This window comes from Ixodes scapularis, unplaced genomic scaffold (assembly GCF_016920785.2).
Source record: "Ixodes scapularis isolate PalLabHiFi unplaced genomic scaffold, ASM1692078v2 PGA_scaffold1__304_contigs__length_218370807, whole genome shotgun sequence".
Classification (NCBI taxonomy): Eukaryota; Metazoa; Arthropoda; class Arachnida; order Ixodida; family Ixodidae; genus Ixodes; species Ixodes scapularis.
Genome location: NW_024609846.1, coordinates 158500986 through 158525020, shown reverse-complemented (window position 1 = coordinate 158525020; position 24035 = coordinate 158500986). Strand labels below are relative to the sequence as shown.

General features: G+C 45.4%; 1 protein-coding gene and 1 long non-coding RNA gene across 4 annotated transcripts in view; both read left to right on the top strand.

Annotated features, from left to right (window-relative positions):
• The window catches only part of LOC120848601, a 396114-nt gene that overhangs the window by 239178 nt on the left and 132901 nt on the right, over positions 1 to 24035 (top strand). The window lies entirely within an intron of this gene.
• LOC115332524 (vacuolar protein sorting-associated protein 13D) overlaps positions 1 to 24035 on the top strand; it is a 192001-nt gene that overhangs the window by 64111 nt on the left and 103855 nt on the right. For 2 of the 3 annotated variants that reach the window (XM_029994924.4, XM_029994936.4), the window contains exons 32-38: positions 873 to 1025; positions 3234 to 3482; positions 9577 to 9832; positions 11796 to 11977; positions 14671 to 14839; positions 18405 to 18663; positions 22018 to 22189. In XM_029994924.4, coding sequence (XP_029850784.2) covers positions 873 to 1025; positions 3234 to 3482; positions 9577 to 9832; positions 11796 to 11977; positions 14671 to 14839; positions 18405 to 18663; positions 22018 to 22189 — 1440 coding nt within the window. Of the gene's footprint in view, positions 1 to 872; positions 1026 to 3233; positions 3483 to 9576; positions 9833 to 11795; positions 11978 to 14670; positions 14840 to 18404; positions 18671 to 22017; positions 22190 to 24035 lie in introns of all 3 variants that reach the window. The other variant, XM_029994930.4, reaches the window with a different exon arrangement.

Here is a 24035-nt window from a genome sequence, read left to right as displayed (position 1 = left end):
TGCAGTTAAATGACGAACTTAAGACATAGCTGAAGAATGTGTCCACTCATCCAGGAGTGGACACGCTGCATACTGGATGAGTGGATATATATGATCATTTGAATTGGGTGATGTCTAGCATCACCTAGCCCTGTCTCCTTGCTCAACACCAAGAAAGAGATGGCAGGTTCAATATAGCTGTCGTTTGTATTTTGATAATAATTTATTATATTCTGGACACAATAACCAAGGTTAGGCTTAGAGTGCACCAGCTGACTGCAAGTGCAGCTAAGCCCTTAAACTCAAAATGGCGACCTGCGTGGTTTTTGTTTCTTTGTCGAGCGCTTGCAAGAAGCCGAGACCACAAGTGCTTCAATTGAGGAACACAAAAAATCGAACTAACTTCTGTTGGAAAAGGTTTGTTAGTCAAGGCTGCTGAATTCAGGCTTGATTTAGATCCGACACTGACCTGTGAGGACAATTGCAGCGCATGAACAGCGTTCCTCAATAAACCCGAATTATTTTCAACTGTACTAATATTCAATATATCGGATTATTCGAAAACTCGAATACCAGGAATCCTATAGTCTAATTGAGTCATTCGGATCATTATTCCATTTGAATTCGAAACTAGAATATTCGCACACCCCTATTAAAAGTTACATTCTAGATTGCCAAGGCATCACACTTTTATGAAGATTTGATCTTGTAGGAGGTGACCTGTGAAAAAATGCTGCGAGAAGGATCTGAACGAGTGACCTGGCTTGTTTATCATAAACTACAATAGCTTTTAATTTTTGTGTAGCCTCTCATGTTTGCTAAGCTGTCAAAGCTAGTTTACTGCAGAATTGTGTATCATTTGGAGAGCTTGAGCAACGTTCTTTTTCTTTCAGGTTTCGGGGACAGTGATCAATTCCCTCAAGTTTGCCCTGACCAAGCACCAGTATGAATTGATGCTCCAGTCTATCAACAACATTGCCTACTGTGATGACTTGCACATCAATGAGGACACTTCTGGAGAACCGACACATTTTTCTTCTCCGTGGGTAGGTCATCTGCAGTATATGCTGCAATCTCTCGTTAACTCAAACTCGGCTGCCTCGAAATGTTTTCAGGACGGACCTCGGATATCTCAAAATCTCCCTAACAAAAATTAAAAAAAAAAAAAAAAAAAAAACAGCAGGGCACAGCAAACAATGAACTGGTGGCCCAAACATTGTTGGATGAAGAAACCATGATCCGAAAACGAACACAAAAAAACGTGAAAGAAAGAAAACAAAGTTCTGCATCATTGCATGTGGAACTACACGCAAAAAAAATTCTAATGGCGCGTTCACACTGGAAGCGGATATGCAAACGCGAAGCGGATATGCAAACGCGAAGCGGATCCGCGCGTTCTCAGCCGCAAAGCGGCTAGGATCGAGCGGTTGGAGCGGATTTTTGCCAACCGCTTCGGGACCGATTTCTCCCAGCCGCATTCACGAACCGCAAAGCGGCAGCCAATCACAACGCGACGCTGACGTGACGCCAGTGACTTTCGAAACAAGATGGCACCTGCCGCTGGTGAGGCGTCCAAGGCGCTGTAGTCCTAGCACGGTAGTCCTAGCTTTCGACAAATCAACGGAGAAACGTGATGTTTACGTCAGTCACTTGGCTCCGCCGCGAAAAGATTTCAGTCGTAATTTTAACGGGCTTCGCACTGGTGATTTGGTTCGGGTAAGATTTTGTTTATTATTTGGAGTGCCACAGCCCAAGCTCGCTGCCTCGTTAGTCTCTGCCCGTAGAATGTCGGAACCCGCCCCTGATCGACCGAAATGTCAGTTTTTCTACCCACTAAGATAGTCGCGTGAACTATTGCAAGCTTTCGACACCGTCCGTGACCACCACGATGGTCGATAGAGACGTCGTGAGCTTGATTGCGTAGCCAGCGTACTACCGCAGAGCGGGCAGGGTACCTGCGCTATTCGACCTGTAACGTTTACTACTAACAAAATAAATAACGGGAACCTAATCGAGGAATAAAGTGTACGTACCAGACGATGCAGAGGTAATCCATACGGCGTTTATTATTGTCAAACAAACAGTAGACTCGATCGACGTGCGAGTGGCGAGAGGGCAGTCCGCCACCAACGAAGCCACGACCGGCTAGCACCGAACACATTCCCCCGCAGTACGGTCCACCCCACCGCTCAGTCACAACTTCGAAAATGATAAGAGCAAACAACGAGGGGGGAAAACTGGCCCTCTATCTTGAAAAAAAGGTCAGCTATTCGTGCGGGAAGCAAGCGGGAAAGGTCCACTTCGAAGAAAAGGTCGGGGGCATCCTGTTCCGAGTCGGCAAGGTGCGCCTAGCTGGGCTTTGCTTGTGGGTGAAGTCGAGGGAATGACAGGCGAGTTTGGCGGGTCCATGCTTCTTTTTTCGCCGCCTGAACTTGTGATGCGAGCGAACATCCCGGAAAAAATCTTCAGAGTGGCAAAATAAAACAGCAAAAGTTCGGCTTTGGATCGTGGATTGAAGTGTATTTTGGATTGTAAAACAGGGTTGCCAAACGCAAGTCTCAAAAGATCACGTGTGATCGCCGAGAAACCGCCAACCGCCTCTCGGTGTGTCTGAACGGGGTCGCTCGCGAACCGCATCCGCAACCGCTTCGCGAACGCGGATCCGCTTGCAGTGTGAATGCGCCATTAGAGAGCAGTCATGAGCGCGGCAACGAGCGGAGCAGCTTGTGTTTTGAGGACGTTTGTTGTCTTACATGTTCTGCCCCCCCCCCCGCCCCCCTCTCCTCACTTGGCATTTGGTGCTGTTGTTTCTCTCTCTCTCTCGCTCGCTCAACGTTATTTTCTGGTCTTCATCTTGTTCTTTCATTCTTTTTTTTGTTAATGAGTTCTTCCTTTTTTTTGTGTGTGTTGTTTCTTGGTTTTGTTGTCTCATCTAATGAGTGTTGCTTGTTGATAATTTTGTTGTGGTCGTTTTGTTCTCCCCACAGTGCCACACAACCTGTGAGTGTAAAGTCAACTGGCATGATTGTTGGCGGTGTTTCATTCGCACAGTGTGCGATCAGTGCAGAAACTTCGGTACCTCGCTTATCTTGAATTTTTTTCTAGTTTTTATGACTCGGAGTTAGAGAGGGTTTACAGTAGTGCCCCTTCTTCCACTAACACATTTTACTCCCTCTAGCAACGGCAATATATATGAAATAACTTAAAGCATAGTTTGAATTTTTGTAATTGCTTATCCTGTTTTGACTACCTAGGAGGACCTGGTGTCAAAGGACATCCTGTCTTTGCCCGAGCGGTCCCAGCAGGTCTCGAAGAATGCAGCTGAGGAGATGGCACAAGGAAGCTCGAAGTTTGTCTGCTGCCATGTCAGCTTTGTGCTGCCAGAGTTTGTCATCAACCTCTGCTCCGATTTGTGTGAAGACAGGCAGGACTTGGTGGCCCTCTCCTTCCAGGAGTTTGTTGTCAACTATGAGAAGGACAGCCTATTTGAAACCAACATTCAGGTGGGTTCTTTTCTGGCTTTTGATTTTAGTTACTGGGCGGCTGTTAATTTTCGCTAAATACCGGGTCCGAGAGAGAAAACGAAACCCGATTTTTTTGGCCCGCATAAATAAACTATGCATTGCAGAAAGCTGAAACTTCGTGAGAATATGATGCTAGTGGTGGGCATAGGATAGAAAAGTTTAAAAAAATAGGATACTACCTACGGAACACTTTGCATGCATTGTGTAGACTGAATATTGTGTAGCATGGAGAGATTAGGACTGACTTTCAAGTCAAGGACCCAAAATGTTATCTTTGCATCACCAATCGCTGACCTTGTTTTGTAGATTGCTGTGACTGGATCCCCTGTGTGCTCTGCAGGAAAGTGCTAGACATACGAGTCTTTTTCATAAGTGGGTGTGGGTTGTCCATGAGGATGTTCTGTGCACCGTGATCCTGCTACATTTTAATGCAAAATCTGTTTTAGAGCGGGTTTCTGAGTCCAGATTGTAACAAAATGTTGTGACAAAATTTTGATAACGTGGCCAACTGTCTTCACAGAAGACGGTGTCCCCCAGCGAGAATCAAACTACAGACCTGTTGTTCACTAATCCAATACCCTATCCCCCTGCGTGGTTTTGATTAGCACGATCACAGTTTCCTTACTCACGTTGCCACAAAAACTTTGTTCTCTAATGGCGGGAGAAGCTTGAAACGCGCTACACATCCTGGGCCTCCAGACTATCCATAGGAGTAAGAGGCGTCTAAATTTATTTCTGCCGTCTTCTCGATTACCGCATATAAACACAGTTAATTTTCATTCTTGTCTTTTACGTCGCCCTTTACTTGCTATTTTTCTTGTTTTACTGCCGAATTCGCAAACCTCACACCAACGGAAGGGCCCCTCCCCTTCCTCGAGGAAGGCGCCAGGGCCGGTGCTCGCCTATCGCAAAGAGCCTAGGCCGCCTATCTGCCATCGCGATTGGCCAGCGCCGTCCCTTGCGGCTTGCTTGTGGAAGTGGAGGTGCCCCTCAATCAGAGTGAGGTTTGTAAATTCAGCGGTTTAACCTTAAGGGGACCACTACTCCGAAAGGCTAACTTCTGAACCGTTTGTCTTATTTGTATGAAATTTGCAGGGTGTGCTCATTGCACTGTGAAATAATGTTATGCAGATTTTCAACCTTATAAATATATCCCAGGATGAGTTACATAGAAATACATTATGCAAGAAATGAATCCACTGAGGAAGCTATTTTTTAGAAACGGTAAAGAAAATGGCCAGTTTTTCTGGTGAAACATGCAGTAGAATATTTGCTTCAGACTATAAAAAAAATTATAAAATTTTCAATTAAAAAAAATATTTTTTTGGTGTGCATTTGATTAAAGATATATTGACTTTTCATAACAAAAGAGGATAAAAATGCTGAAAGTAAGTTCACAGTCGCATTCCCCACAAAACTTAAATATAGAAAAACCCAAATCTATACCCGTTTTCACCTCAAGAAAAAAGCAAATTTTGCGCATTGTTCATACGCGGCGCGAAGTAGTTCTTACCAGATTTGGTTGTCGGGGAAAAGTGATGCTTTTAGCGTTTGAAACGCTTACGTCTTGGTAAGATAGCATATATGTAATCTGAAATTCATGTACATATATCTTAATTATCAACATAAAGGGAAAAATCAGTAATGCTCCGCCTGCAGCCGGACTTTTTTTACTACGGTTCTTGAGGTGAAACGGGTATAGCTACATATATAATTTCATTATGAAATGATAGCTTCCCTGAACCGAGATTCGACACCAAAAAGTGAAGCTGAGATAAATGTGCTTGAAGTTTCGAGATCGCTTTTTTATTTTTTGGCACTTTGAACTTTTTATAAGAACCCGCCAGCAGCATAGGTGACACCTTCTTCCTCAACCCTCTTCTGCTCCGCTGCTACTGCCTCTAGCTTCCTTCGCTTGTGGGCAATCTTGAAGGTGTCCAGTACCTTTGCCTTGGCCTGCGTGATCTTCAGCTCAGTTGCTTTCCTGGTGTGCTCCACATGGTGGCTTCCAGGCTCCATGCCCATCTTCTCGAGCACCCCCTCGGAGCCCTGCGGACCCAAGTTAAACTCCAGAACCGCTATTGCGGCGGTGGTTTCTTCAGTACGCAGGGACGCAAACTCGGTTTTGGGGCACCTCTTCCAGATGAGCGCGTTGTAGAACTCGTTGGCATTTTGAGTCTTCATCCTGCAGCACCTTGCCAGCAGGGTCTTGTCCGATAGACGGTTGTACAGCGGCACCAGCTCTTTTGCTATATCCTTCAAGAAGGCTGGCCGATGTACATGAGGTGCATTTGGCTTGCCATCTGCTAGCAGAGCTTTGTGGTGACTGAAATGACACCAGAAGTCTTCACCCTGAGTATATGCCTAATGCCGAGTGCACGGCATAACTAGAGTAGCTGTGGAGCAAGCTTGCGAAGGCTCTCTTCTGCATCTTGGCGACATCTGGAGCATTGTCCTTCAGCACAGTCGCATAGAAGCTTGTAAGCCTCTTCATCACAATGTTGGTGAGCTTGCCTTTTCCTCCAAGCCCCTTCTTGGCTGTTAGAGCGCAGCTCTTAGGTGCCCGTTTCCGGTTTGAGCGGCGGCAGCGGCGGCGTTGGTGTCGGCGTCGACGTAATTGCGCATTGCATTATGAGACGTTTCCCATAATGACGTCGCACGTGACGTCACGAGGGTAAAATTTTCGTGCTAAATTTAACGGGAAAAATTTTCGCACAATTTGGCAGGAAATTTTTCTGCTAAATTTAGCAGGCGTCTCCCATAATGACGTCACATCGTCGCACGTGAGGTTGCACGTCACGTGCCACGTGACGTCACACGTGAATTTTCATGTTACGTGTCACGTGATGTCACAAGTGAAAAGTGATGTCATAAGTGACGTGTGACCTCACACGTCAATTTAGTGGGAAAATTTCCTCGCAAACTTTAGCGGGGAATTTAGCGAAGCTTTTCCGCTAAATGGGAGGGCAACAGGAGAGGAGGATGGGAGGGTACGGAGGAGGAGGAGGGGGGCACACCCTCCCCTTTGTATTCTCCCTTCCTCCTCAAGAGCTGCGCCCCAATTCGGTCTTACAGAGAATTTTAAACGTCTTTAATTTTTTTTTTTTCAACTTTTCCGTTTTGCCTTACATACGCTTTGCCACATGGTTATCATCTTTCTCTACATCTTTGTTGTAGAGGCCTAGGCTTGCAACATGGTTGAAAGCCTTACTGTCCTCGTCACTGAGCACAGTCACATACTGCATGTTGTGCTGTTCCACTGAGCGGCTGAAGATGTCACCAGTCGCTTCCACTTCAATTGCCCTCAAAGTTCTTTTGGCAGACTTCCTCGTGCGACTCTGCCCAAGCTTGGTATTCATCCGAATCTTTCTTGTAACGGAGGTTGCAGCCATGGCAATAGTCGCTCTGCACTGAGAACTTAAGGACCAAGTCAGTTTTGGTTCGATGACTGCACCGGCCCCAAAGTGCGACGTGTGGCCTCGCTTTTGCCATGTACCATCGTAACTGACGCAGACATCAAAAAGATCCTTTCCATCATCCTGTAACTTCACCTCGAGCCTCCTCTGCTTGCAGCTTTCTTACAGCTTTTGCGGCCTCTTTCATCGCGTCGCTTGCCACTTCTATTTTCGCGTTGTGCATTTTTGCTGCTATGTTCTGGTAGGTCTTAAGATGTATCAGCATTGGTGCACTTGTGCCTCCTAAAAAGTTTTTTTTAGTTATGTGAAGCTAGTTCCACAGTCCTGACCGACTACACAGAGGCGCGCAGAGAGTTAGTTTTGCCGAGTCGTTCTCCTGGGTGCGGAGTGCGGTGGCTTCTTTATCTCTTCACAAGACTGCAAGCGACCACGAACTGCCAATTTTCTTCAGTTCCATCTTCTGTCAACTTCATTCCACTTCCCAAACAAGTGGGACACAACAAGGCGCTCGCCCCTGTCCACACGGCTGAAGCATGCACAAAGCAATGTCCGTTGAGGGATAGAGGTTGATCGCTGTCGTCCATTGGTTCACGCTCGGCCTCGCTGCGTTCCGAAAGCAGAATCCTCCGTCGGAACTTGACTGCGCTGGCAGCGCAGGCGGCACCGGAGCTTTTGAGCCCTTATTGGATTCGAAACCTCTCACCTCATGAAGCGAGAGCACCTACCAAAGCTTCTACACTCTACGCTCATTACAACAGACCTAGTTACAACAGACATTTGGATAAAACATACCGATTTGTGAAGTTTGGTTGGTTTTCTTCTACATGCCATTGACTCAACTTCATATCTGCATACAACACACTCCTCTTACAACTGACCAAAACCTTGGTCAAAATCAAGGTCTGTTATAAAGAGGTACAGTATAGACCACTTACAACGTAACCGCTTATAGTGTAGGACCGGGTATAACGCGTTTTTTTTAAACCACCGGTTCACCTCCCATAGAACTCCATGTAATTACATACCGCTTAAAATGCAGGCGCGCGAAGGGAAATACCGGTTAAAGTACGGTTCTTGACACAGCCCGCCGACCGCGCCGACGACCGGAGCAGCGAGCTTGCTTCCCTGTGCGACACTAGATAACGGCGCTGACGGCGCGAGCCGCAAACTGCACTCGCGGGGCAAGGAGGTTGCTCGAAAACGCGGGGAGAAGCGAAGAGAGAGGTTTCAGTTGCCATAGCGACGGAGGGACGCACGCACGAGTCGTTCACGTGCGTGCATCCCTCCGCTGCGTTGGAAACAAAGAAACAAACAACCGCAACGACAGACCAATCCCAGGTCGAGGAGAAGTGTTTGCGCGCGTTGCATGCCGGTCGCGGGCGTCGGTTGTGACCGTCGTCGTAGACGGCGTGCATCTCATCGTTCTGCGTAAAAGCGCTATCCTTGACTCTGAATTTTCGTTGTGTGTCGCTATAACCCAGCACGTACTAGAAGGAGAGATCCACCTACTCGTGCGGCGATGTCGTGGCGGCGCTCTCAAGACGGCAGAAACGCCCGTGTCGTCGTGTTTGTTTACTTCGACTACAATGGTGATTTCTAAGCATTTGTGTCCTCGAACAGCGCCCGGATTTCTTATTTGGCGCATTTCATGCGTGTGCTCAAGTTCAAGGTATTACTGGCGCGTACCGTATGAAGGATGCGAATTTTCACGCGTTTTCATCTCCGGAGAAAAGTGATTAGGGTTAGCAATCCTGAACGCTCGCGACATCCGTCCGCAACCCGCGACGCCGTTAAAAGGCTGCGCCAGGCAAAAGCCTCTAATTTCTTTTAAAATGTGTGACACACTTGAGACATAACTATACTAGTCTATTGAAATAAAAACTTTCCTCAAACTAAGCTTATTTTTTCATCTAACATAAAATAAATTCTTTTACAAAGGTAAGTTGTCTCATGGCATGTATTTTGGCCTGAAAAATTGATGTTTTGGTTATAGTGCGGTACCGCTTATAGTGCGGATTTTTGCGACTCCCGAGACATACGTTATATGCGGTCTACACTGTATTAGCGTTAACTGCGGGCATTTTTTGGTGAAAACAGGAGCAGGGAAGTTCAAAGAGAAACTGGGCAAAATGGTCAGATCAGCGAAGAAACGTGTTCTAAATGCACCCCATGCGTGGGGAATCATGGGATCGAGGACAGCCACTCGCCGCCTGGGTTTCATTACATCAGCCAATAGCAGTGCCCGTTGGTTTTTTACCACCATTCTTGCCCCAGAAGGGGCGCTTTCTACAGGGCTCTCCCCTTGCACGGACAGGTAAAGAAATAAAAATGTGAAATAAAAAGCCCACGAAATGACGCTTCGAACGAGACTACCTGCGCCACGCTAGGTTTAGCAGCCGCGGAGTGATTGGGGTTTGCAACTTATGCTTATCATAACTCTCGTGCCCAGCCAAGCACGGCACTCCTCGTGCGCATTAGTGAGGAGTCAATAATGATTATTCCTCCCATTGTTTGTCAATGCTCATTGATAAAACTTTGTGAGGGTGTTTACTATTAGTTGTACACATTGAAACTGCGCAATTTTAAAAAGAAATTTTTTTTTTGCAAAAAATTGGTAATTTGAGGTTTTGTCTTTAATTTATTTCTGGCCCCCTCAGATGGCTCTGAAGGGAGTTTTGATGGAGGATCTCATGGAACATCCGGAGTCTAGCCACCGGTGCCTGATCCGGTCCACCGTTCCCGAGAGCCAGCTGGAAAGCTCTAGGACCGCCCCTCCCAAGTCTGACTTCATTTCGGTGTCCTGTCCTGACATGACGTACCACATGCCCACCCTGGCGGCACATCCGTCCCTGCCGGACCGACTCTGCACCGAGAACGTCTTCCAGGCACACCTCAAGAGGAGCAGGGGCGCCGGTGGGTTTGGTGCTCATACGTTTCACCCAGAAGTATGTTTTACCATAGTTACTGACAGGATGAAAACGGCAGGGAGGTCTTTCAGACGTTCCGCATTGAGCGTGAGCTTTCTACCTTTGATAACGTTTCAGCATATCGTGAGCCTCAAGGTTGCACGCGTAGCCAAGGCACGGCGAAAGGCGACAGATGCATGCTGGGGGCCATGCATCCGAAGGAGGTTGTCTTTCATTCTTGTCCTGGCAGTGAGTGTAGTCGCATTTTGCTTGAAAATGCTGAGCGTCGAGGAAGTGCATCCCCAAATGGAGAATTAAAGACGTGATGTTTTCTTCGATAGGACAACAACCGGTTAGGGCACGTAGGACGGCGACCGTCCTTTGCTGTGTGGGACAGCAGCCGTAATTTGAGGTATACATTTGCACCGAAACATCATTTGCAGTGCCTGTGAATTCTGAAAGCTATAACAAACCTAAATGAAGAAATCCTTTTTTTTTTTTTTTGGGGTATTCTAAGTGACAAATAATCATAATTTACAGAAGTGGGTGTGAGAACTGTACGACCAGTGTCTCCACTTTACCCTTTGAGTTCTGGGCTTTTTTCCCGCATATCGAACACATATTTTGGTCCCATGCAGAAAAACTGTAGCACACTTTATGAAGCATATTTGCCTATTTATGGAAGACACTGTGATCTTTCGGCTCAAAGATAATTGATATCTGCATGCCTCTAACCTAGGATATTTTTCTCGAATTATACTTTTCGACATGGTACTATACAAAGTGGCACTCCGACCTCGTACCTTGGGGTCACTCTTGAGTGACCTTGGTGAAGCTGTTATGCGCTAAAATCTGGGAAAAAACGAATCTGCGGATGTTGACAGAAAACTTTCTATTGGTCACAGCAAGTATGAATAAATAAAAATAAAAGGAGAGGGCAGCCAGTGTGAGTCAGCCTTCCTTGGCATTATTAGGTAGTGAGGTCCTGATCCCTTGTTATCATCTCTAGGCACTGTCCTCGAGTTCGCCCTAGAAGTCGTCCTTGAAATCGTCTTCGAGGTCGTCCTAGGCGTCCTTGAGGTCGTCCTAGGAGTCATCCTTGAGGTCGTCCTAGAAGTCATCCTCGAGGTCGTCCTAAAAGTCGTCCTTGAGGTCATCCGAGAGGTCGTCCTTGGCGTCGTCCTTGAGGTCGTCCTAGACATCGTCCTCGAGGTCGTCCTAGAAGTCGTCCTTGAGGTTATCCTAGACGTCCTCCTCGAGGTCGTCCTAGAAGCCGTCCTTGAGGTTGTCCTAGACGTCGTCCTCTAAGCGTCGTCCTTGAGGTCCTCCTAGACGTCGTCCTCTAGGCATCGTCCTAGACGTCTTAAAAATAACAGCTTCGCTGGTCCTCCATCTTCACGTGAAGTGGAAGGACTCTACAATTTTTTCATTTGGGAATGAGACTCTCTTATTTATTTTATTACTAAATTAGTTCATTACTAATTTCTAGATCTCATTGTTTACTATAAAGCACGAGGTTGAGTGACATGTATTCGCCTTTCTGGAACAACAAAGAAGCAAACCAAGACAGAAATCCCCTAAACAAAACAAAACAGGTGTTATTACAAGACAAACTGTGGCTCTTCACAAAAAAAATAAAGTAAACAGCTCAGTTGGGCGACTTCATTTCATGACGTCTATGCGGAAAACAGCACGGAAAAATATGACGGACAAAGTATGAGAACTGACAAGACCAAGCACTCTGCCTTGTCAGTTCATGCTCTTCGTCTTTCATTCTTTTTTTAAAGCAGTAGCTTTATAGAGCCAACACACGTTGGGAGCCACTCGAGCACAAAAGGTGTAGGTCGGACAACCTCTAACCGTTTAACGATCTGGAAAAAACGGCACCCAGTGCCAGGGTGCCAGGGATTGACCTCCTGTCACTGGAGCCAATTTCCATCCTATTAAGCGTCACTTCTTGCATCTTCCAGAGGAGAGAAAGAAGAACCTGAGAGGGGATCGTGGCAGTGTGTCTGCCTATCCCTTCACCCCCCCTCCATCTCCCTCTGGCTGCATCTCGTCCCCACAATTGGCCCAGGAGGACTCCTTGATGCACATCAATGTCTGCCTCATCGACAGGCGCTCGCCACATTTTGTCTCCAGGCACAACAGGGTGGGTGCCATTCTGCCCTTTCAAATCCTTTGTGCAGAAAATTGAAATGTTTACTGCTTCTCCGATTTTGACGCTTTTAACACAAAATGTGTTTTAGGACTGGGCTCCAAGACTAGAATGTCACAGAGTCTAACGAAAATACAACACTGCCAGTTGCCTTTACAAAAGGCTGTACCCCCTGCGGGAATCGAACCACTAATTTCTAATTCAATAATCTGATACTGCATCTCCCACGCTAGCATAGAGGTTATGGTTACCATGGTTATAGTTGTGTGTATGTATGTGCCTGTGTTGCTGTGAAATCTTTGTCATCCCAGTGGTAGGTGGAGCTCAAATCATGCTGCTCATTTTCTGTCTCCCGGCTTTGTCAGTAGGATTAAGATATATTTAATTATTGCGGTGGCACAGTTTTTACATCGGAGCTCTTAAGGGCTACTTTTCCTAGTATGGTGTTTGCGGGCAAACAAATGTTGACACAGAACTCCAAACGGCTACCGCCATCTGTATGCGATAGCGGCAACCAGACAACCCACTTGCCGGTTGGCTGGTTGCTGCTGTCGCTCATGAAGCCAGCAACCTTTCCAGCTTTCCCACTCTGGTTTTCACCAGAGTGCAAAGGCTGAATTTCTTCAGGTGTCGTCTTAGAAGTCGTCCTCGAGGTCGTCCTAGAGGTTGTTCTAGACATCGTCCTAGACGCCGTCCTTGAGGTCGTCCTAGATGTCGTCTCTGAGGTCCTCCTAGGCATCGTCCTCTAGGTGTTGCTCTTAAAGTCATCCTAGAAGTCATCCTTGAGGTTATCCTAGAAGTCATCCTTGAGGTCATCTTTGAGGTCATCCTAAAAGTCGTCCTTGATCTCATCCGAGAGGTCGTCCTAGAAGTCTTCCCTGAGGTCGTCCTCTAGGCGTGGTTTTGGAGGTTGTCCAAGAGGTCCTTGAGGTCGTCCTAGACAGCATCTTCTGGGTATTGTCCTAGACGTTTTAAAGATAACAGCTTCGCTGGTCCTCCACCTTCACGTGAAGTGGAAGGGCTCTAAATTTTTTGTTTTTAGGTGATTCTATCATTACACTATGCATACCATATTTTCCGGACTATAAGTTGCACCGTTGTATAAGTTGCACATCCGTATATTGAGCCGTTTTTGTGTAAAAGTTGGTATATAAGTCGCACCTCTTTTCACGGTTTACACAATGAGCTTTTTGTTTACGCGCATTGGTATCGCAAAATCTGAGTTTTGCACAATCGGCTAGATCGCACATACCGTTGGACGCGCAACTTAGACGTTTCAACTCGCAAGAAATGCCCATAGCACGGCGCTGTCTGGTGGGGGCAATTGAGTGTTTTGCAGCAAAAGAACGTAAAATGCACAAAATGAAAAGGTACTTGGCTTTATTCAAGCGAACACATGCCGAGCGAACGAAAATTTAACGTGCCTGACACTCATGGACCAAGCTTTGACCCAGTAGGCCTAGCCTAGGCCAAGTGCCGAAGACGACATGGGTATCGATGCACAGGCAGATAGATAAATCTTGACATACTTCTTTCGGGACTTCTTAAAAATCGGCAAGCCACAATCTTTTCTTTTACATGTAGCAACACGGCTGGAGCATGGCAGAAAAAACTGCTCATCAAACGGAAACTAAGAAAGACGTGAGAAAGTATCCTGCAATATGTGTATACCAGCCCACTAACCTTTCATTCTTACTGGACTGAAGCAAAAAAATACAGAATCATGGCTGAATTAGGCAATGTCGATCACATGCTGTAAAAGCTTTATTCTCACTGTCTCGCCTATCCACATTGAGCCGCTTTGGGAAAATCATAAAATTTCTCGTTTTCAGTTATGAAAAGTTTAGAAGAGTGTGGTGACAGCAGTGCCTCCTGAAAGGGGCTACACCACCTATGACTACATAGTTACGGTGCTCTACCAAAGATGGCGCACGGCGCATAAAAAATGACATCACACTTTGAATTAAAACCTATGGCTACGTAGTTACGGTGCTCTTCAAAAGATGGAATAGGGCACATAAAAAGATGACATCACACTGTGAATTAAAACCTATGGCTACATAGTTACGATGCTCTACGAAAGATAGCGCACGATGCATAAAAAAATAGCATCACGGCGCAAATAAAAAAAAAATGCATATAAGTCTCATTGTTGTATGAAACACCATAAAAAATGTTTAAAAAAAAACAAAAAAAAACTATGACTTATACATTGGAAAGTATGGTATTTTGTATTTTTGTACGGATAGTTTATTCAACTGTGTTCACTTACCTAGTAGCAGTTAGATCTTATACTTTATTTCCCTGATCTGCTTCGACAGAATCATTAGTCTGCATATCCTTTAGCTTTGTGCAGAGAAAAGTTTGATCGTTGAGAGTTTGGGCTAAAGAGCTATTTTGACACAAACGAAATTTGTGTCTTTGATTCTATGCTCAGCTGATTCCAATGTTTTTTGATAGAGCCTCCAGGTTCTTTCAGGCTATCAGGACTTAACACCATGTACAAAAGACCTACTTTTTTTTCTTTTTTTTTAGTTGCAATGCTTTCTATGTAGTTAAAAGAGGAAACCAGCACTAAAGACGGGCAACAGTAAAGATGGACAAGGTTATATGGATGTAGATATTTTCAACTGCCTTTTCTAAAAGAAAAATATTTTTTTTAAAATTTTTGATATTGATTGATTTAGGTGAACAAGACGATCACTGTCGACCTGAACAGCCTAGAAACTGTCATCAACTCCCAGACCTGGGTAATGGTTCTGGACTTCTTGGGAATTTCTGCCAGCCCTTCTGATGAGCCAGACGCGTCCTGCAAGTGGGATGTAGCGGCAAAGGAGGACACCGAGCTGGCGCAAGGTGAACCATGCATGTCTTTACTTCTGAAGTCAAGACGTAGGACAGTACTTATAGTTGTAAATGGAATGTCTTACTTTGGTTCTTAAGGCAGCACACATTGTGGATAGAAAGAACACATTTTTCACGGAAGTTTAAACTAGTTTTGGTTAGTGTCAAGTTATTGAAGACCAAACGTTTCTTCTGTAGCAAAAGAAATGTCAGAATTTGTGTGGCAACGTGCAACATTGCTTTGTATATACCGTAATATCCCAAATCATCGCCCACCCTCCTGCCGCCTGACGTTCATCAAAAAAGGTAGGGTGGGCCATGTCTCGGTGGGTAAGTAGAAAAAGTTGAGAACAACCTTAACAAAACGCCAATTTTTTTGTACATATCTAGCACGGCTGCACAAGAGATACATTAAACTCAAAACTTGTATTGGTTTCATTCTTTTAATGTAAGAAATGCTCAGGAAAGAATGTTTGACTATAGCAAGGTCCGTTACTTCAATATGTGCAATGAACACCGTTGATCGGTACACAGTGCGAACGCTTGTTCTGTGAAAGCATGTTTCTTACTATGCTATGTCCTCTCCGTTAGAAAAAAAAAAATCGAAGAAAAAAAAAGTAAAACAATAAAATAGAGAAACCAACCACGCGGAACGGAAAAGCGGGCAGATGAAAGAAGCGATGAAGAGCGATGCTGGGGAAGCGGGAAGTTGGCGATCGCTTTGGCAAGTACTTTGGGGTCGGGCCAAGTTGGGCGCCTTGTCAATCACAAGAAGCAGGCAGGCTCTAGTGCAACTTTCTTTTACAGCGAAGCTGTATACCTCTACCAGCCTAGGAAATTTTTGTGTCGTTGGCATTGTAAGCAAAAAACTCCCGACAAACAATTGAAGGCAAAACAGCATATCTCCTTTGAAATCAGGCATACAGCGTACAGCCCAGTATCCGTTTCAATAAAGGAAACCACAAAACAAGCATCAACAAGACAAGCATCAAAACCACATGATGGATGATAAGGCGCGTGTGAACAATAGGAACACCCCTTTATGCGTTCCTGTAAAGATTAGGTCTGCAGCTGCTTCGAAAGGGGTTGACGTCATTCGAAGCCCTCGTGTGAAGTGCCAACCACATAATGGATGATAACGGCGCCTGCGAACAGTGCGAAGCACGTTCCTTCTCCCCGCGTGTGTTTTCGTGTCGGTGTTCTTACGGAAAAAAAGACTTAAGAAAAGTACAAACACCACGCATACAACATGCAGAACAACATTCGTCCCAATAAAGAATAAGCGCAAAACAAGCATCCTAACCATACAATGAATGATAAGGAGCTCCTGAAAACGGTGCGAAGCACGTAGCGCTCACCGCATACATTCCCGTTGAAGTTTACTGTTGCCGAAGCTGCCACGGCGACGGCAGCTTGCAACGTGGGGATAGACGTCACTAGCCTTTCATATATAAAAGAAGAACCCACCTATACTCGGTTTCACCTTACGTCCGGACTCGGCGGATGTTACGAGTTATCTTAGCCAATCCCGTTCTGTGGACGTGGCCTGTGATACGCTTTCCGTGCGTCGCTGTGCCCCCCCTCTAAGGTCACATGACACTCACAAGGCCTCCAATTGGCTTCGATGACTTCTAACATCCGCTGCGCTTAATTGTAAGATAAAACGGAGTATAGCAACTGATTTCATTGTTGCTGCAGCACCGCGATGAATAGGCCTCCCATAGATAGGACTCCCGAGGAGCAGCGTGAATACTAGGAGCGGCAAAGGGAAAAGAAACGGCAATACGACCAACGGCGGCGTGCTGCGACTGGCAGCGACATTTCGTATAGTGCAGTAGTCAATCGTTGCAGGTGACATTTGCTGACCAACCACCCTCACAGCGTAAATTGGAGCCCCAATTTTTTTTTTTCCACGCATACATGCGTGCATCCATGCACGACGTGCTATCAGTGCAGGTTGGGGTGGTGTTGCTGCGTGGCGTTGACAACACCACAAACACAGAGCTCGAAATGGGACACCTCCGGCGCCTGTGCAGCTTGCCAGCAAATCTTTATTTACCCATTGGCTTTGTCTCAAACATTGCACAACCTCACCAACCACGGTCGTGATGTTTCGGGGGAAGGAGCGGTTCGCAATGATTTCAGCGGAGATGGACCTTACACTTTGCGTAACATTCCAGGATATGGGGCATTCGCTGACTTCGCGATCCCTGATTGGGTTAATGCTTTTGTTACCTTCACGATTTTTTTTTTGTCCGAATGACATTTTTATAAGCAAGGCGAAGTTTCATTTTGTTATCTCTATCGTATTCCTTTCGCACGCATGTACACCGACCTCAGGGTCACGGAAATCAGGGAAAAAATGTGTGAACAAAGTAAGGTGTCTTTCCCTCCTTCATTTTATTTTGTCACGGACGTTCTGCAGCCGTAAGGTCCACGGCCGCGTCGGATGAATGTTCGCGGATCGCGGAGTCCGCTTTAGGGTATTTGTAGCTGTGGGCGATCACTCAATGTTATTTTGGAAATTGATATTCGCCCAAAAAGTGGGGTGGGCGGTGTCTTAGGGGTGGGTGATGTCTCGGGATAATACAGTAGACAATTCCACTAGGGTGACAAGGGAGAGGGAAATGGAGCCACGACATTTGGACGGTTCTGGCAGTACAGCCCATTGCAACTGTCCAAACTTTGAGAATAGCTCGTTTGTCATCTGCTGCCGGGATTGGGTGTGTGCCCCTTTTTTTAAGGCAAAAGCCTTACATGTCTTATCGTTCAGTATGTCTTCAAAGTCCTTGAGTGAAAACACGTCGGCGACACGGAAAGTATGAAAACACGTAGGCAACACGAAAGGTACCAATGAAACGGCGCCAAAAGGGCGTCGTCAGGGAGCGCGCTGTCTTCGGAGGTTCAGTATCACCGGGACCACAGCCGACGCCTTGTTCCGAGCGAGCCAATGAAAGGGCGCCAAAAGTGCGTCGTCTGAGAGTCTTCTAAGGTTCGCTATCACCGGGACCATAGCCGATACCACGATCCAAGTGAGCCAATGAAATTGTGCCAAAAGTGCGTCGTCAGAGAGCGCGCTTTTTCGCAATTCACTGTCACGTTTATGTCGGCGCTTGGGCTTTCACCTTTAAGTCGTCTTAAGGATAACATAAAAGACCCTGTTTTTTTTTACTCCGCCAAATTTGTTGAAATGCCCGAATGTGCGTGGGTGGCACAACAGTCAAACAAAATGGTGCTACTCAAAGAACCCTAAATGTTATGGTCTATATCTTGTGACATCTAGAATTGTAGTGCATTTAACTTCTTGATCAGGGTCAAATGGTTGGTTTTTTTCACATGCTAGTGGTCTACAGTGCTGTGGTTGGTTTTTCAACGTAACTCGGGTTATAAGAACCCCCAAAATGGCTTGCATATTTTATGAAGGGCATAAAATGTTTTTTATTGGCCATTATTTTTGTTTTGATAGGATGAAAAATTTTCCGACGCAAAAAGGGAGTATATTTTGCTGTTTTGTGCTTAGTTCCTCTTTTGGCAACACTGATTTCTACATTGCCAGACTCATTCTTTCATCTCTTAGAACTGGAGCACGAGGCCATCAACACTGAGCTGGAGGTGAACATCCACAACTTCACGGTGACCCTGAACAAGCCGACGCACGAGCTGGCGAGGGCCAGCATCAGTGGGTTCTCGAGCCACATGTCGCTCAAGGACCAGGACATTGTGCTCCGGGCCAGCCTGGCCAAGATCTCGGTCCTTGACCTCACCCCTCACGGACAGCTCTACCCGGAACGATTCGTCACGGCTGGACGAGAGGCACTCCACTTCGACATATTCAAGTATGGAAAGAATTCTCTGTTTTCTGTTCACACCTAAGCCGACAGTGCAATGGGAGCTACGCTCTCGCCGGACCAATCAGTCGCCTTTCTTTTATCACCTGACCCTGCTTCCTGCACGGAGGGGGGGAGAGCGTGTTCACATGGTGCAAGATGGACGTTCGACTGATCCAACAAACATGTAGCTTCCACTGTATTGTGTTGAACAAAGTATAGCATTGATTTTCCATGCTTAATGTGGTTCAGCAGAAATATCCGGAACTGGCTCCAAATGTTTGTTGCACTCAAGTAGAAGCACTTTGCTCTTGGAATTATAATTTTACCTACCCTCTGTTGTTAGATCGTTCGAGAATACCTAGGATCCTTTTCTGCTTCTTGTACTGAAGCAAATAGAAAATGCTCGAAGGAAGAGCAGCAAGGTGACTGACCTAATTGACATATATACATGGGCTTTACAATCGAAAGCAAGGAAGCACATCTTTAGACACATACATACCGTATATACGCATGTAATGGCCGCAGGTACCCTTTAATGATTTCGTGCGAGAACTAGGGGTGCAGCCATTACACGGAGAAAAACAAAAAAAAATTGTTGGAAATCTTTTTTGTTTTGCCAAAAGTTTCACTACTTGCCTTCATTAAATGGAAGTACTCGGACGTCTTGGTAGAACAAGAAAACATTTATCGGTATTGCATAGACAGGCGTGCAAACTACTTTTCACTCGTCCGTAGTAGAGCACTCATCTTCAAAACTCGTCTCGGCGTCTCTGCCCCAGATAAGGTCATCTTTCGTGCCATACAGCTTTTAGGAAATTCTAGTTACTTTGAAGCTTTTTTCCACGATATTGAAGGAAACCGTGCCCCATGCTTCGAGAATCCAGTCACAGACCTCTACAAGGGACGCCCTTGTAGAGGTGAGAGTTTGGTCGACACCAAACTTTCGCCCGGCCGCTTTTTTGCTGTTGTCTTGAGCAAAGGCAACAGCTTTGAGTTTAAGGCCGGCCGTGTGATTCGGGTACATGCCCATCCTGAAGCCTGAAGTGGATGACAGCGGGAAACAGGGGGTACCCACAAACACAAAGAGATGCACTACGTCTGGTTCGAGATTATTCGAGAGAAAGCGAAAGGCGCAAACAGACAGAATAGAGTGTCTCAATGTTGTTTGCTGCCACAGCCGGGTGGGTGCCACCTGCCGGCATTACTTAAGAAAAAAACCCAAAATTTTTTAGTTTTTGTGCTACAAACTAGATGTCGCTTCCAGCCATTCTAAAATCGTAGGTGCGGCTTATATACGAGTAATTTTTTCATATATTTTTTCAGCTTCTTCTTTGTTTAAAGTTATGGGTGCGGCTATTACACGAGTGCAGCCATTACACGCGTATATGCGGTAGTCAGATAAATACAGGACAGAAGGAGAAGTACATAGAAGAGGTGTAAAGAAAAGTATAGGTGATGCTCACAACACTAAACAACACATTGTTTGATGATAAACAAATAGTGGGTTTGTATCATGTTTTCTTCCTCGTATCTACTATCAAATACCAAATAGGTGTCCCCTCAGATGCATAAGATAATTATAAGAAAAATTGTAGATGGGTGCTTGCTCAATTCAAATTAGAGTATGTTTCATATACTCTAATAAACTACCTAATTTTCGCAAGGACCTAATTTTCGCGAATTTTGCGAGTTGCCTAGAATTTGCGAGAAATAGGTCCCGCAAACAATTCCGGCAAAATGTAAACACATTAAAATCTATATTAAGATCCCACCGCATTGCAAAAATTAGAACGAGCGAATTACAGGAGAACCCGGATATATTGAATTCAAAGGGGATCATAAAATAGTTTGATAAATCGATAATTTGATGAATGAATGAATGACAAAATCAAAAGTATGAATGCAGAAAAAACGGGGAGCTCACAAACTATCGGCTTGGTTTTTGTTTCTTTGTAGAGTATCTCTGTCGTCTTACCGCCTTGGACTTACCTGTATTGGCACTTTATTCACATGAAACATCCTTTGTCTTGTCAGAGGGGATTTAGAAATTTGTGAAGCCAAAAAAAGAAGCCGATGATTAACTCGATGTGATTGGCTGAGTCAGGTGATGAGATCATACCCCTTAGCTCTACACTGATTAGCTGGCTCAGGTACGACGTCATGCACAAGTATGACGTCACGGTGAGTGATTGCGCAATCACTCGCACGCCATTGCTCGCCCACCTGACGGTGGTTGAATGTCGTCGGAGAAACGTCTTCGGCTATGGAGGGTTCTGGAAGAGTGCCAGGCGTGCCCGGGTTAGTGTTGGTATCTCCATTCCAGGAATTGCTATCGAGTGTACATGCCATACGTTAAGCCAGTTGCTAAACAAATTGATGAAGAGTGCCAAGAGGGTAGACGTCAATCCCAAAGGAATCGGACTGAAACTACACGTTTCATGTGCAACACAATGGCCCAGCAATTTGCTTCGCATTTTTTAGGGGCAAAGCTCCTTAGGGTCTAGCCTTGTCCATCCGGCATCCGTGCTCACATCGAACTTGCTGGTGCTCGTGCTCATGCTTGTGAGCTCACGTGCTTGTGTAAGGAAAAAAATTTTAAAAAAAAATGTTTGCGCAGTTGACAGGATTTGAACCTGTGTAGGGAGACCCCCAATGGATTTCTAGTCCATCGCCTTAACCACTCCGCCCTGCGCGCCGAGTAGGGGCTCTGAAATGTGGTAGTAACTCAAGAGCTGGGGATGTCATGGATAAAACGTTGCATGTAGCCGCTCAATGTCTATACAGGAGAGGGCGCTGCGGTCAAATGCGTATATAATCGCGTTAAACTTTGCATGCATTGGCTCAACGTTTATAGACGAGAGGGCACTGCGGTCGAATGCTCAAATGCATATATAACCATGTTCCATACCACACATTCTCTTTCTGACATAGATGAAAACAAATGAAAGGCTCGGCATGCTGCGGCTCAGCGTCTACGCAGACAAGCACCACCAGAGCTTCGTCCTAATCAACATCATTCACCACGTGGAGATGCGGTCAATTTTTTTTTAATACTTGCTGTCTTATGTATTTGTACATATCTGCATATGCTGTGCACATGGTACCTATCAGAGCAGAATGGCTAGAGACTGGCATTCTGTCTAAGAGGGCACCTAAAGAATCATGATCTTTGTCCTGAGTTGTGACCCAAGTGTCAGTCACAACTTCTCATTGAGATCTTACATTATTTACATATATTTTGCTTTCTGCAAAGTTTTGAACTGCATCTAATTAGTAATGGAACTGATTTTTGTTTCTGTTTAGCATATGAATCAGCTCTCAGTTAAGCCTTTGCATGGTTGTTGGTGCTTTCATTGGCAGGTACGGTGCACCAGACCCTGACTTGACTCGAGAATTTGACATCAAGGTCAAATGCGAGATGTCCTCAGTTCAAATGGTTCACACGCACCGGTTTTTCATCGAAGTGACCGACTTCTTTGCTGACTTCAGCGAGCTGCAGATGCTGCTTAGAGCTGCCACTGCTGGAAGCAAGGTCAGCAAGTTCAATCCCATCACCCTCTGCATAAAGTTTTTATTTAACATATAGAAAGGCAGAAATAGCTCCTCTAAAGCTGTTAGATAAAGTACATAAAAATAAAAAGTGAGTGGAGAGGCATTTCATATCTTTTGCTTTGCTATGCTTTTTTTCAACATAGCATGTTACACTGGTTGCATTAGCTTTCCCTGCATGACACAGGTAAACTGCACAACCTTGTTAGCAGCATTAACATGAAATTGACTCTTTTTCACAGTTTATACTGGAACAAGATATTGACAAGTATGAAATCTAACTGCTTAGTGGAGTCTCGAAAAAGCAGCCTTCCCCACACTAAGCTTTGATGACATTGATTCAATTCTAGGAAAAAAAAACAAAAAAAAAAACTAGAGAAACTGGCCGTAACTAGTTTGTGCTAGCAGTGTCATGCCGTGTACATTCAAGCAGAATACTTGTACAAGATTGCCATGCTCTGAACGTTCAAAGCAAAAAAAGATGTTCTTAGCATTATACTTTTTATCATTCAGTTAAGTATACCCTAGATGATTCCCCTGTCAGTTTGTTGTAATGGGTAAATGAGTAAATTACTATCTCTACATTAATGATTTACTTACAGACAAAAGAATGAACACACAGGACGGAGCACGGAATGCGACATCTTTTTTAGTTGTGCTTTTTGCACCGTCCTATGTGTCTATTCTTTACTGTGTAAATGAACCTTACAATCACGCTAGATTTTTAATAACATTAAGAGACGAATGCAAAGAAAAAAAGAAGTTTTTTAAACCGCTAACTGGAAAAAGAATGTCAAAACAAACTTAAAATAAAAAAAGAGTCTTTAAAGCTGGTGTGAAATGAATTTGTAGTTGGTGCTCGCGGGAGCCGCCACCACTCATATGTTAGACCTGTGCACCACAGCACTGTGCCGTCGCCGCCATAAAGTCACGCCGCCGTCACACGCTACCGCCGGTTGAATGCGTTTCTCCACACTGCCGCCGTCATTGCCAGAAGGGAACACTCCAGCGCTCTGCCAATGTCAATTTTTGACCGGCGCACAGGTCTGTCATGTGATGCTTGCTAGGGGTGTGCGAATACTCGAATATATGAATTCGAATCGAATAGAAAGTTCCCGAATAATTCGATTTGCGAATCGAATTCCTAGTATTCGGTCACTTGAATATTCAATATATTCGGCCAAAGATGCTCGGTCGGCGCGGAGCTGACAAGAAAAGCCGTTTTTTCTCCCGATGTAAGCGCCGTGTTGTTAGACAGACCTCGCGAAAAACAGCTCTTGGTCCTACCATTCCACAAAAATCTAACGCACAGCTTAGAAAAAAGAAAAGTATTGAACGTCACGAACTTTATAGCACGCAGATTTACTCACGATTGTGACACAACCTACTCTTCAATTACAACCGAAACATCCCGTTTGCGCCGCTTCCAGGGAGGGATTGTTGGGAGGCCAGAATCCCGCGCTATGCCTAAGTCTTTTCACGATAAAACCCCTCGTTTCAAATTGAAGCATCGATGTAAAACACACTTGCCGCACTCTCAGAAATCGGCGATGCACGATCACAGAAAGAAAACCACGTTAACCACGCCGATGAAACCAGCCGAGTTATCGTCGTCATTCTTTTGGAACGAAACGGAACGGAAAAATAGTGTGCCTAGATTTGAGAGGGTTTCCAACAGTTCGATAGCCGCGTTTGAATTACGAACTGCGAGAAGGAGACGAAAAGACAAAAACGTCGATTGGGATCGGGCAGGACAGGGCAGGCGTCGTCGTCCTTCTGTTTGCTCGCCTTCTTTCCACGCAACAACACAACACATGCGCACTTACGAC